Consider the following 14,754-nt stretch of genomic DNA (forward strand, 5'->3'; position numbering starts at 1 on the left):
TCGGCCGCACAGCGCCCCCTGTTGCCATGGCGCCCTGTGCGGCCGCATTGCTCGCACACCCCTAAGGCCGGCCCTGTGTGTAATGTTCCTCTTTAAAGACAGACATACGTGGACTCATTTATCAAGGATGGACATCAGTGGACAAATCTTAATAATTAGGGATGCACCGATGCCGGTATTTTGGTACAGAGTACGAGTACCGATAATTTTATTTCCGTACTCGGCGATACCAGTGACTCGCCACCCGGCTTCCCGATTAACAAGAAAGTCTGTCCCCTCCCACCTCGCCATGTCCAGCCCCTCACCTCTGGGGCCTCTCCAGCCAGGAGCAGCCTTCCTCCAGTACCCCGCCGGAGCCATCTTGCTGGCCAATCATGGAAGCCGGGCGCCGTGTAATGACGCGGTGCCCTGCTTTCCGATTGGCCGGCTCAAGGCTCTTTTGTGAGATGACGAGGGAGCATGAAGCCGGTTTCCAGGCCAATCAGAATGCCGAGCGCTGCGTCATTACACGCTGCCCGGCTTCCTGTTTGGCCGGGAAGTCGGCTCCATGCTCTCTTATCACAAGTGATGAGAGCATGGAGCTGCTTCCCGGCCAATCAGGAAACCGGGCAGCGTGTAACGACGTGCTGCCCGACTTCCTGATACAGGAAGTATTGGGATAGGCATCGGAGCATTTCTCGTACTCGCCCTAATACTCGGTATAGGCACCGATATCGATACTAGTATCGGTATCTGTGCATTACTATTAATAATGATAGGGGGGGGAGGGAGTGGAGAAGCAATTCCATCACAAACTTTTAATTATTTCTGATTTGTATTGTTACATTGTAGCCAGACACTTAGTCAATGTTTTCCAATCCCTGTTCCCGACATGCTCAGCGATGACGTTTGTTTGACAAAAACAGAATATTTGGCTGACCTACAAGTCTTACCTGTGACTGTGATTGAACTTCTGGACCAGCTTCCCTCCATCGGCCAGGCGGATCTGGATGTTTGTGACGGGGTCAGAATCAGTAATGGTGATGGAGGAACTGGCTCTAGCCTCGTTTTCTGCCTGTTGGGAGGTGGAGCCAATGCTGACATTGGGGGCTGTGCTGAAAACACACACACAAAAAAAAAACAAAAACGATGTAAGGATAAAGTAAAAGGTCCCGTCTGCAGAAGCTGTTCTGGGATCAGTGCCAGGATCTCACCTTCCCAATTTTTGGCCCTCGCCAGCGAATGCTTTAAAGGCAGTTTTGGCTTTCATAAAGTCTTCATCACGGTGGTCCTCCATATCCAAGTTTACCTGGCCACCTTGGGCGAGTCTGCGCAGCTCCACCGGGATCTCCCTGTACACAATAGACGAAGCTTGGGGTAAAATCTTGTTACCCGTGCAGTGGGGCTCTTCCCGCACTGCATGGGTTAAATGCTTGTGTTAGTCCAAGGGGAACAGAAAGAGCAGGAAGAGGAACCAGAGTGCAGTGGGAGGTGCAGGCGTCCAACATGTCTAGGTAGAGATTGCTTGTGCGGTGTAGTTCAGCAGCAGAACAAAGATTCCACAAAGAGGTGACAGGAAAGCCAAGTATAAACTTTACAGATGTTTTGTACTTCAATTCTTTTTTGTTTTGTTTTGTATTTTTAGCAACAGGGTCACTTTTACAGCTAAAATTTATGTATATATTTAGGTCATTTATCCAGCAGCACTGATCTATAGTTGACACTTTACAGATCATGCAGTTTAGAAGATTTTGTGCCACTGCCAGTTCTATCCAACCTGATACTTCGCCTAATGGTAACTGTCCACATACTGACAGTCACTCTGAGCTCTCTATCCTGTTACACCCATTGTATGCCCTCCCACTCCATTAGCATACAACTGGTTCTTCACCTGCCATTACCAAGATAAGGGTAATTAAACGCTTGTGTACAATTAGGCCCTTGATGTGCTTATTTCTGCTTAAGAGACAAACCAAGCAAATAGTAATTTCAGGAGGTGGTCAGCAATTGCCAGTTTATATTTTGCTAAGGATTGGTTACTTTAAAGCTGAACTCTGGGCATTAAACCCTCCCCCCCAAAACAATCACCTAATTGCTTACTTAAAAAGTACCTAAAGCCATGGTCACATGATGTGCCAGTGTCCAGTTTACTGCCTAGGACACTTCCTGCAGGCTGTATTGAAAGTCTTGTTGCACTCCTTACCGGATTACTCCTAAGACAGGAGGAGGGTGCTCTCAGGGACTGCGGATGGCTCAGCTAGTTGGATGAATCACTTGAAGAAATGTCACCAGCACCACCAAAAGTCCTTTCAGGATAACCATGTCAAATCAAAACACGGCTGTCCAGAAGAATGCATTACGTGATAGCATCACGATGAGGTGACCGGTCATTGTGGGCACAGACAGAAGTAATCATTGTGGGCACAGACAGAAGTACTGAATCACTGGTTATAACTCAGAGAAGTGGCATCAGCGAGGGACAAAGATGGCTGAGCTAGCCAAGGAAAAAAAAAGCTTCAGAAATTTTTGTTCTAAAAGGAGAAGTATGGGGTAAGTGTTATTCCCCATAGTTCGCCTCGGGGTCACGGGAGGACATGAACTAGCGTCCTCCCGAGACCCAAAGCTCAGTATACCGCGAGCTACAGCTTGCGGTATACTGAGACGCCGCAGCTGGGACGGATCCCGACATTACTGTCGAGATCCACCCAGCTGCGTGATTGACAGCTGGCTCTGCCTCTAGATAGTACACGCCCCCTGCCCCGTCCATTCCTCCACTCAGCGCTGGAGGATCGGACAAGGGAGGGGGGGGGGAAATCGCTGCAGGGAGCCGTGAGTGACAATCACGGCTCTCTGCAGGGAGATGATTGACAAGTGAGCTAGTGACGGTATGTGTTCGCTCACTTCCCGATCTATTGAGCCGACGTGTGACAGTTTCATTGTCACACGTCGGCTCCAACTATGAGGTTGAGTAAAAATCCCTCACCTCATAGTTCTCCTTTAAGCTGATGAAAAGGTTTGAGGTGGGTTCAGCTTTGCCTGGAGATGGGCTTTAAATTCTAAGTGCACAGACATTATTTGGAATCATATGTCTTCCTACTAGCTCAAACCTACACAAAATGTCCCAACTACATGAAATTGGGTAACAAAGTTAAGGACTCTCATGGTAAGGGTAAATCTTACCCTCTGCGTATTGACTCTAAGAACTGTGCGTTGCTGGGGTCTTGATAGCTGCGCAGTTCACCCTCATCTAAACTGAATCCATTTTTCCAGAGCTTCAGCACCACGTGGACCTACAGAACAAAAGTTTAGCAAGTAATTATAAAATAGAAGGTCTTCCGAACGGCAACTCCAGACTCTTGAATCTAAAATCTTCAGGCAGTTCCCAAAAAAAAACGAACATTTAGTTATCTTGATGCTAAAGGAATCGCAAGGAGAGAAGGCCGGCCCAGACATGAACCCCTTAAACATTTCAGAGCATACCTAGGCCAGCTACAAGGTATAATCACTTCAGCAAAGTCCAGGTCTTAATCACAAAAGCTTTAGGCCCAAACCCCTTCTCCTGGCACCTCTTGCCCTTAAAGTGAATTTGCACTTACCCTATGCAGAGCAAAGCAACTTTTACGCAGACCTCCACAGATGGAAATACAAACATTACTTTTGCTCCACTACTGCTCTATTCAGCCACCAGACGTGAAAGCAAATCCTTGTCATACAAAGCTATGGACTGCCCTGTGCTAACACCAATTGACCTAGCACTGTCATATGAAATGTGTGAAATGCTTCTGTATAGCCCAAACTTTCAGGTATTTCCTTCAGATCCCTGCTCGGAACTGAGCTGCTGTGGAACTAATAAAACACAAGTATATGCAGCAGGGGATAGATGAATGAAAGCAAACCTGTTCCAATTCAGGGCAAAGCAACATAGCAAGTCTGCTTTACTACGAGCAGTACCCCATCTTCACACTTCTCACCCTATTATAAAAAGTGTTTTGAGCCGATGATATTGCAGCTTTCGACCAGAGATAAGGACACAAAGCACAACGGCTGTGTAACAGCAAGTGTGCTCAAGCCTGCATTGCCAAATCCTCCAATGGCCCCCTTCACCAACTGTAAATGATTTTCACCCCTTCATCCCACTAAAGATGATGTGTATGAAATGTCACCAAATACCAGGTGGAGGAGAGACAATACATCTTTACCATTAGGGATGCACCGATACCGGTATTTTGGTACCGATAATTTTTTTCGGTACTCGCCGATACCAATTACCAAGTAACGGAAGTCCCATTCAGGAAGCCAGGTGGCGTGTAATGACTCGCCACCTGGCTTCCTGATTAGCCGGGAAGACGAGCAGCGTGTAAAGAGTCGCCACCCGGCTTACCGATCAACAAGAAAGTCCCCTCTTACCTTAGTATGTGCAGCCTGTCATCCCCCGGGGCCTCTCCAGTGAGAACGCGGCCTTCGTCCGGTACCCAGCCGGAGCCGTCTAGCCGGCCAATCAGGAAGCCAGGCGTGAGGGAACATAAAGCCAGCTTCCCGGCCAATTAGAAAGCAGGGCGTCACGTCATTAGACGGCGCCCGGCTTCCTGATTGGACGGCTCGGGCTGGGTACCGGACGAAGGCCGCATTGTCGCTGGAGAGGCCCCGGGGGGATGACAGGCTGCACATACTAAAAGGTAAGGTAACCTTACCTCACAAGGCCATCTTCCGGGTCAATCGCGAAACCGGGCAGCGTGTAATGACCTGCTGCCCGGCTTCCTGATACCGGAAGTACTCGTGCCAGGCATCGGAGCATTTGGGCGTGTACGAGTACTTCCCCAAATACTCGGAATCGGCACCGATATCGATACTAGTATAGGTATCGGTGCATCCCTATTTACCATGACTGGGATTTGCCTTGACAGGAATGCCAGGTAAAAGGACATAGTCATTCACGCACCACCAAAACCTCTCTCAATGCCCATTTAGCCAATGGATGCAGCATATGCCTGGTAGCCAACTCCCATTTTCAGAACGGGCTATCCGTTACAGTTAAAAAAATATATATTTTATTTATTCATTTTTATTGAATATTTTTATATTCTTTTACTCAGGGGCTTCGGGGAAAGATTAGAGGTCTAAACAGACCCCTGACATTTCACTTTTAAAATGGAAAATGAGGACACAGAGTTCCTAATCTCTTTTTCTGCAGCCCCTGTTATCAACGAAGAGGATTCCTCTATACTGAGCGTTCCTGATCATTCATAACATGACATAGCATGTTTACTATAACCAGAATCATTAAAGAGCAGGAGATGATGTAGATGACTTCCCATTCATTCATAATTGAGGACACGGTAAACATACTCTGTCCTCAATTATTTACAAACACTCAGCGATCACTGACTGCTTGAACCCGCTCTCCACGCTGTCGCAGGAGGCTGAACGAGCGGGGCTGTCTCCGCCCCCACACCACTCTCCTCTGATCTGCCACCTGCGACCGCGGGTACAAGCAGTCAGTGATCGCTGAGCGTTTGAAAATAAATGGAGACGGGGAGGATAGACGCCAGCCGATCGCAGCGCCCAGTGGGGAGGAGAGAAAGCAGGGGTGCGCCGCTGTATCGGCCAGAAAATTGCACTTTCGGCATTATGCCAAAAGTGCGATTTTCGGCCGTTATGTTTCGGCGGCCAATATATCAGTGCATCTCTAGTTACAAATAATCGCTAACAGTCATAACGCTGAATTCGCTGAAAGACCGTGCATGAGAAAAACAGCAGCCAAGTCAAAGCAGACTTACATCCTGGCCTTGATTCTGTCTGCGGGCTCCAGAAACATAAGCTGACTGCTCTTCCGGGGCGGCCCCCAATCGATACCCACCTCCAGCAAATGGCTAAGGAGAAATAAAACAATAAAATATAATGAAGTCATAGGAAGATGTCTACTTCAAGCTTTGAAAATGGTGTGGTCATACATGGAAATGAAAAAGAAATATACTGTATTCTTAGCAGCAATTCTTCTCAAGCAGTTTCAGGGTGTAAGTTAAATGCTGTTGATTTTGTAAAATTTTAAGCTATGTTAGTAGCAGCACACTGAAGGTTAAGGTGTGCAAACCAGTTCCTTATGGCTTCTAATTAGGAATGGGACACTGATGGATGGATCTGCAATGGCCACTTACAGCCACTTTCTATTGCTGCCATTCACTTCAGTTTTACAGAATGCCCACCTTTGAATTGTGTTTGTTTTCCTCAGTCCTTGCAATCACTGAGCCCCCCATCCTTACCGATCGGCTGGTTTCTCCAGGACTCTTAGCAGTTCTGTCCACAGCGACGGCTCCATGTTCCTTGGCTCCCTTGAAAAGATCTTCTACCAGCTCGTTGGGGCTCCTTTTCTTAGGGGGTCCCACAATCTGCTGTCCACTCCTCTCTGAGCCCCCTGCGTAAAACCTGTCAAAATGAAGAACCTTACTTAATGAGCTGGAACCACCATCGTATCAGGTGCCCCACTGCAAATATTCCCCCATCAGATCCTGTTCTGGTGACAACTGTACAATTTTAGATCCCCCTCCTTACTTTGGTTACAGTGGTCACCAAGACAATTAGAAGGGCAAATCTCCTACAGTAACATCCCGACATGGGTTTTAACTAGAGGTGCACCGAAATAAAAAAAAAATGCCAGGCCGAAACCGAAAATGTTTTATTTTTTTAATTTTGTAAAATATTTTATTTTTTTATAAACTTTAAATTGTTTTATATTTATTTTTATTTATTAATTCATTTTTTATTAAATATTTTTATTTTTTACTTTACTTTTAGGGGCTTCGGGGAAATATTAGGGGTCTAAACAGACCCCCGATATTTCCCTTTTAAAATAGAAAAAGAGATTGAGAACACAGAGTCCTCAATCTCTTTTTCTGTGTCCCCTGTTATCAATGAACAAGAATCCTCTATGAGTGTTCCTGTTCATTGATAACATGAGAACATTGTTTGTTTACTATAACTACAATTATGAATGAATGGGGGTGATGTAGATCTCTCTATTCATGCATAATTGAGGATATAGTTAACATACCATATCCTCAATTATATACACACACTCAGCAATCACTGATCTCTGAGTTTGTGTACCTTGCTTTTCTCTCTGACACGCTGTCACAGGAGGCTGATCGAGCGGTGTAGAGAGGAAAGCCCAGCCTCCTGTGACAGCGCGGGCTGTCTCCGCCCCCCACCCCACTCTGCCGGACTGTGATAGGCGGCTGGGCGGTGTGGGAGGAGAGACGCTGGCCGCTCACAGCGCTCTCGTCCTGCAGCGCTCGGCCGGCTGTCACTTTCTTTTCTCCCCGCTGGAACATCGGCCAGCGGGGAGAAAAGAAACCAGGGATGCGCAGATGTATCGGCCGAAAAATGGCTCTTTCGGGATTATGCCAAAAGTGCCATTTTCGGCCGATAAATCGGTGAATCCCTAGTTTTAACCTTTCTGCACTCCACCCCAAAAATGTTTTAGGTTGGGATTCTATTTAATTGAATGATGGAAAAAGTACAGTGCTTATTAACCTCTAGCCATCAGTGCAGTCAGCTCTCTATTGTGTTCCAGCTAGTTGGCAAGCTCAACAAAGACAATTTCCTTACCATCATGCTGATTGTATTATATGTCAATAGAAAGCTTTAAGAACACAAGCTAAACACACAAAATAAAGACAACATGATGATGCAGTGATGATGCACATTATGATGATGACGAGTGAACATGACAATCACTTGGGAGAGATCAGCAATGACTAATGGGCCTTTATCACTAGTCTCCGGTACCTGAGGAGCAGAATCATACCGTTTGCTTTTGTCCTACACGCTACAATTCAGCATGTAACAAAACCCTCTACAAAAGCACAAAGGGCCATTCTTCTCCAGCACACCCTGTACAGAGAATCAGATTAGCTGTGGACAATACCAGGGTCAAATACTAGCAAGGCATTTAAAGAGTACCAGTCAGGATACAAACATGCAAGCTGCATTTGCTGAGCTTAGTCCTAATGCAGGTCCCAGCAATAGAAGTAGAACACTCCCCTCTCTGGCACCCCATGTCTCCTACTTTCATTTCCATTCAAACACTGCAGCCTATGAACATTTTTTTGGGCATGTGACATTACTGGCAGTGTCAGAAGCTTGGCCAACCCCTACTTTTCAAATCTAGAAGCCAGCTAAAAAGGTTAGGAGACAAGCTGTTGTTTTTTTAAACTAACAAAGCTTTATTTTCAACGACATGTGTAATTTTCAATTCCAGTTTTATTTGGGGAAAGTGGCGATACCGGACATGTGTAGCGCAATTGTCGTTTCTCTACGTAGGTGCACCCGACTTGTGTTTCGGTTACTATACGCATGTCTGCGGGACTTTCCATTAGTTTAGATCCATGAACCCATCGCACTCCTGACCACTTGTCTCCAAAGGAAATCAGACGGGTGCTGCGGTGATCGACGGACGGCAACCGTCATATAGCAGTAGAAGCTGGGACACCGGCACTCCAGTATAAGAGTGAAGATAAAGGATTATTTATTAAAGAAATACGACATATCACAAAGATGCGACGACCATTTCGGGGTCAAACAGGATCCCCTTCCTCAAGCAATGACTTGTCCATCCCTTGTCTATTCCTCAATCAATGACAAGTCATTGCTTGAGGAAGGGGATCCTGTGTGACTCCGAAACAGTCGTCGCATCTTTGTGATATGTCGTATTTCTTTAATAAATAAAACTATCTTCACGCTTATACTGGAGTGCCGGTGTCCCTGCTTCTACTTTTACATTAGTTTAGCCCCCTATGTGATAGCACATTGGAGATGTCAAGTTCTCTTTAAGGTGATATTAGGGGTCTATTAGACCCCTAGTGTCACCTTTCTACTTTAATAACTTTAGCTGGGGAATGACATGCTGAGGCAGCTGAAGGTAAACATGGCAGGCAGTGGCTGGGAGCAATAGCCAGCCTGCTATTAGCCATTTCAAACTGCAATAGCAGGCTGGCTATTACACGCTCCCACTGCCTACTGTTGATCACAAGAGGAGGGACCACAGGGGGGGTGGGGGCACAGGAGCTGACAGTGGCCTCTCCTCCCTGCTGGTTACGGGCTGCATCAGTCTGTGTCCCCTCCAATCTCCACTGCCTCTGCTGATACACGCGAGGAGAGCAGCGGGGATCGAAGGGGACACAGATTGCAGCATGCAACGTGCTCCCAGTGGAGAGGAAATCTTTCAACCCATAACATCAAATATTTCAACGACAAATATTCAACTGCTTTGCACAGATTCAGATAATGAAATGGGCCATATTAAGGAAACAAATCTTTAAGGGGGCGCATTATGTCTCCCGAGTACCACAACTGCTTAATTCCAGCAATTTACTAGGGCTGCAAACAACTAATCGATAAAGAGAATTGTTAAGTATTCTCAGTATCGATTAGTTGGTTGGATCACCTAGCTCTGGGAGAAAGCATTCCATCAGCTCCGTGTCCCTTCCAATCGGAGGGCACAGTAAGCAGTGGGCTGGTGCAATAGCCAGCCTGCCATTGCAATTTGAAATAGCCAATAGCAGGCTGACCTTTGCAATAGCCCACTACCTGCTGCATTTACATTCAGCTGACGTCTGCGAAATATTGCCACTGGTAGCGGTCATTTCTTGGCTGAAACTATTAAAGCGCCATGTGCTTACATCACATTCATTTCAATGGCACCCCAAAGGCGCCTCCCACTCTGGAACGCGCAGTACCATTGCAAAAAATTGTGCATGCAATTTTATTCTAAAGTAAACTTTATGTTTGTAACACTCCATTTGTGTATTTTATTTTAAATACAGGATGATATTAATTTTTTTGTATCCGATTAATAGAAAAAATAAAAATCAGCCAACTAATCGATTTTGAAAATTGTAGTCCTACAATTTACACTATTTAATCGCAGAAAATGGGGTCCTAAAACATTTATTGAAGTATTCAGAAGCAAAATTATCTAAAAGGAAGCAACATCAATTAGAGAACAGCCAGGGGATTTTTTTTTTAACCTTACACTACTGAAGGGAAGGAGCAAGAGGGCTACATGCAACCCACGCCTGGTTTAGCACAATGTAGTTTTAAGAAAAGTACAACAGCAGAAAGGTCCCTGGCCATCTGATTGACAGTCTAGAGTGTAAGGGGATAAAAAAAAAGGGGAAGTGACAAAGCTGTATTGAAGTAAACTTTTTTTTTGTTGACGTAAAACAAACTCCCTCCAAAACAAACAAAACTTCCAAAGTGAAATCTGACCTTTGGCCTTCTTCCTCCTCCTCCTCTTCCTCTTGTGCGTGCACCAGGTCTCGGAAAGACGTCACCCTGTGGTCACTGCAACAGAATCAAATGTAAAACAAAATGTCAGGCATATATGTAACTGCCAGCATATGACAAACTGTATTGACTCTACAAAGGTGTAAGAACGTGATCATCGGTTGAAACCTCAAAAATGTTGGCTTTCTTTTTTGCTGTGCCTCATTAGGTAGATTTCCCATCCCCTCAGGCTCTGGAGGCATGACAGCAAGTGAAGGGTAACTTCCTCTTACACAGTTGTCACTGGACCAGGTGTCCCCATTAAAGGATTTCCACTTCTGTTCTGGTCACAACAGTTAAATTTTGCATTCCCCTCAATGTCTCTCCAAGTGGTCATCAGGAAATTGAGAATCATGACAAGGGTAACGGGGCCCTTCTCCCAATGAGCACCGCTAACGGGGCCCTTCTCCCAATGAGCACCGCTAACGGGGCCCATCTCCCAATGAGCGCCGCTAACGGGGCCCATCTCCCAATAAGCGCCGCTAACGGGGCCCTTCTCCCAATGAGCGCCGCTAACGGGGCCCTTCTCCCAATGAGCGCCGCTAACGGGGCCCTTCTCCCAATGAGCACCGCTAACGGGGCCCTTCTCCCAATGACCACCGCTCCAACGGGGCCCTTCTCCCAACAACCACCACTCATTTATTGAAACCCTTCTCCCAATTCCCATCAGTGAATTGGGGCCCTTCTCCTAATAGCCACCAATGCAATTGGGTCCTTCTAGACAATAGACAACAATTATATCCTTACCTGGGTCCCGAGCCACGAGAAGTGGAACCCGACGGTGGCTGTGGTAGGGTCACTATGTCATCATCTCCTCCATCTTCATAGAAGCTTGCCAGAGCCAACTAATTGCACAAGAGGAATAATACAAGTGCAAGTTCACCTTCATAGCTCAGGAAAACTACACAACCATCACAGAGCACATAGAATAAAGATAACCTGGCTTGACAGATATGAATCATGGGGTTTATAGCTCTGCGAGTGTCATTCTTATGCTTGCACTATGGTTTATAAGAAACCTTCTGACATTTGTACTCTGTCACAGCCGACCACCTCCCGATTGCCAGGATGTCATTTTAATCTTCCAATAATCACTATCTAAGGACTTCATTAGCTACATGTTTGTCCAAGGTCAGTGATGCAGAAAGTCATGAATTCAGAGGATTAGCATGGTGGCAAAGCATGTAGGAGTTTCTGAAGGTGGACAGCAATAGCAGTGCCCTAAATCTGTTTTCCCATGAGAGGTTTCTTATATTAAATCATTAACGCTATGCAGTTCCAAGTCAGTAAGTAAAGAGGACAGGCTTGGAACCAAGACTTCTAGAAACAAGTCAGCAGAGCAGCTCCAATTCCGGCTTGGCCTAAATGGAATATACGTATAGATTCTTAAAAAGATATATTTTATTCTGACGGGCAGCTTAAAGGGAGTTTGACACTTAAAAGGAGAACTATGGGGTCAGTGTAGAGCTGCAGCTAACGATTATTTTCAAAATCGATTAGTTAGCCGAAGGACCAGGTAGGTTTCCAACACCAATAGGTGCCTGTAGCCTGAGTTACAATGGCAATAAAGGGCTTCCTTTACCTATGCTGGTAGGTTAATTGGCTCCTCTCTAAGTTGGCCCTCTATGTATGCATGTGAGATAGGGACCTTAGATTGTAAGCTCCTCGAGGGTAGGGACTGATGTGAATGTACAACTATGTAAAGTGCTGCGTAAATTGTCGGCGCTATATAAATAAATATCTGTATACCTGTAGAGGAAGAAGCAATAGCAGTGAGAAGGGCCATGTCATCTAAGAGCAGAAAGAGGCGTATCCACAAATCTGACAGGTGGCAGCAAGCAATGACAGCAGGTAGACAGGAAAGGTGGGGAAGAGATGGATGAATCAGAGGTGTCATACACTTTCACTTAACCCTTTGCACACTGCTGTATAGACATAGAAGTATTGAATACTGTAAGGTACAAGAGGCTTCCAAAGTAAAATTACTCTCTCTGGTTCCAGCACAAAAAAAATGCCTTTAATTTCCAGACCTGCAGTAGAAAGAGGCAATATATGGGCGTAATACAGATTATGGAATATTTGTCATGGGCACTGTATGCAGAGGACAGGAATACATCTAGGGGAGGGTCAGCCATTATAGAGAACAGGAAAGGAAAATACTGTTGTTGGGGGGAGTTATACAGAGGATAGGAAAGGAATATACTGTGCAGAAAAAATACAGAATTTGGGAAAAAGATTGGAGGAGGAATACAGAGGACGGGGAAGGTATATACAGAGGACAGGGAATATATAAAGTGGGAACAGTATACAGAGGACGGGGAATGTATATAGGGAGGGAGGACGGTATATAGAGGACGGGGAAGCAATATGAAGAAGCTGAAAGATATACATAAGACCGGGGAAGAATTTTAGTGTAGAACTGCCGGGATGACAAAGCGGTTCTCCTCTCCGACTTCCGCCTTGTCTCGCCGACGATCCCCCCAGCCGCTCTACCCCGGTACCTGTAGGTCCCAGCCGGCGGACTCCAAAAAGAACCGGGCCCTCTCCTCCTCCGAGTCGGTAACCAGCACAAACTCTCGCACCGCTTCCTCCTGCCGCGCCTCCATCTTCAGTGTGCGCCGCCTCTGACATTCCTCCCCGGAAACAACGAGCGCGCACACTGCGTTCCTGGGGTCACGTGACGTACACTGCGGCTCACACAGGAAAGCCCACAAGGCACATTAGAGGGCAATTCAAAACCCAAACCTTGTTGTTTTGGGAAGGGGAAGGTTCAGAGCCTCTGTCAGCCCTATACTGCTTTCTGTGCCCCCCATTGGAAGATATGTAGCCCTTTTCTATTTTGTTGAAAAGCAAATTAGAAATGCATTAGCTGGAGGTGGGCTTTAAAGCTGAAGTGTCATCTGCTTTTATTTTGCCATCCATGCCCTCCTCCTCCTCCTTTTAACATGCTAATTAATAAAAACTTTCCACTTCATTACATGGTTTATTTTGGTTTGGTGACATCATCACTGGGTGTCTGTGCTTCTCTATACAATGCAGGCAGATCATAGCTGGTGGGAGGGGCTGGTGTTCTATCGAAAGTTACAACTCATTGAGATCTCCAACCACCTGATTTCCGGTTTAGTTAGAAGTAAGAGGTTTGGCCGAGAAGGCTGTACTGCAAGTGCGCCACCCGCGGCATTTCCCTATACAAATACTACACAGCAATAAAGTAGTAAAATGAACTAGGGTTAGACTAATCCAGCACGTTATTAATCTGAGTTGCCCCGCTCAATATGGCCGCCGCTTGCGTGGGGCAACTCAGATTAATAAAGTGCTGGATTAGTCTGACCCTAGTTAATTTTGATACTTTACTGCTGTGTACTATGTGTATAGGGAAATGCCGTGGGTGGCGTATGTGCAGTACAGCCCGCTCGGCAGAACCTCTTCTAACTAAACCGGAAGTCAGGTCGTGGGAGAGCTGGACGAATTGGAACTTTAGACAGAACACCGGCATGTCAGCATACTTATGGGTCAGCTCTGCCACCATGACCCCGCAGGACAACCCCTTACTATATCATACATTTTCCCCTCACTCCCCACATACCATGTTCCTGTGGCTGCAAAACACACCATCAGTCCAGAGCTGTCCCCTCTTCTTTACCACAAGATGTCCTCAGAAACCACCGAAAGGGTTGAATGACACCCAGAGGACTAAGAGTAAATTGTGGGTTCTGGGTGTCATGGGCTCAGCCACTGCGCAAGGTGCAGCCTTCACCTTCACTCAGCTCCCATTTACACCTACACATCTTCATCACTTTCATGTGCGTTCGCGCGTGATTTTTTTCCCCCCCGTCGTTTGCTGCATGTGGCCCCTTGATTCCAGTGGGTACTGCACGCATGACAGACACAAGAAAGTAGCTCATGCAGCAGATTCTGCTAAAGGTATACCTGTTGTTTTTGTTTCACCGTGTGCTTGTGTGTACTTAATACATGTCAATGCACAGGGGAAAAACGCACGATTTTCCTGCCGCGTTTGGGGTGCCATGGACAAGTAACAATGCGAGTTTTGCACGCGCTTGATGCGCGTTCACGGGATGCGAAGGTGCGAGGGAATTTATCAAGACTGGAGCAGGCAAAATCTTGAGCAGTCGCCCATGGCAACCAATCAGCTTCTCTCTCTCTTCGGTTTGTTCAGTTATGATTTGAAAATGGAAGACGGAAGCTGATTGGTTGCCGTGGGGAACTGCTCTAGTTTCTGTCTGCTCCAGTTTTGATAAATACCCCTCACAGTGTATTAATGATATCATCAGGTCAGCGCCACGCTCTGCATCATCCAGCACAGTCCACTGCCGGGAGAAGACCAGGGAGAGAAACAGAATCCAGATAGTCATGTGACCGGCTAATAAATACTAAAAAGGGCAACTATTCCAAATAAAATATTGCTGGGGGTATTTTACAGAACACTGGGGG

General features: G+C 46.2%; 1 protein-coding gene across 3 annotated transcripts in view; it reads right to left on the bottom strand.

The window, feature by feature from the left end:
* Positions 1-12,954, bottom strand: part of NSFL1C (NSFL1 cofactor) — a 14,909-nt gene extending 1,955 nt beyond the window's left edge. Inside the window, exons 1-9 of one of the 3 annotated variants that reach the window (XM_018556392.1) lie at positions 12,804-12,954; positions 11,050-11,147; positions 10,246-10,320; positions 9,422-9,427; positions 6,240-6,402; positions 5,757-5,849; positions 3,160-3,269; positions 1,194-1,331; positions 933-1,094 (exon numbers count right to left, since the gene is read on the bottom strand). In XM_018556392.1, the coding sequence (XP_018411894.1) occupies positions 933-1,094; positions 1,194-1,331; positions 3,160-3,269; positions 5,757-5,849; positions 6,240-6,402; positions 9,422-9,427; positions 10,246-10,320; positions 11,050-11,147; positions 12,804-12,908 (950 nt within the window). In that variant the 5' untranslated portion in view covers positions 12,909-12,954. Of the gene's footprint in view, positions 1-932; positions 1,095-1,193; positions 1,332-3,159; positions 3,270-5,374; positions 5,378-5,756; positions 5,850-6,239; positions 6,403-9,421; positions 9,428-10,245; positions 10,321-11,049; positions 11,148-12,803 lie in introns of all 3 variants that reach the window. The other 2 variants (XM_018556393.1, XM_018556391.1) reach the window with 2 other exon arrangements.
* Between the last annotated feature and the right edge of the window lie 1,800 nt (positions 12,955-14,754).

Source organism: Nanorana parkeri, unplaced genomic scaffold (assembly GCF_000935625.1).
Source record: "Nanorana parkeri isolate BGI_ZX_2015 unplaced genomic scaffold, ASM93562v1 scaffold237, whole genome shotgun sequence".
Lineage (NCBI taxonomy): Eukaryota > Metazoa > Chordata > Amphibia > Anura > Dicroglossidae > Nanorana > Nanorana parkeri.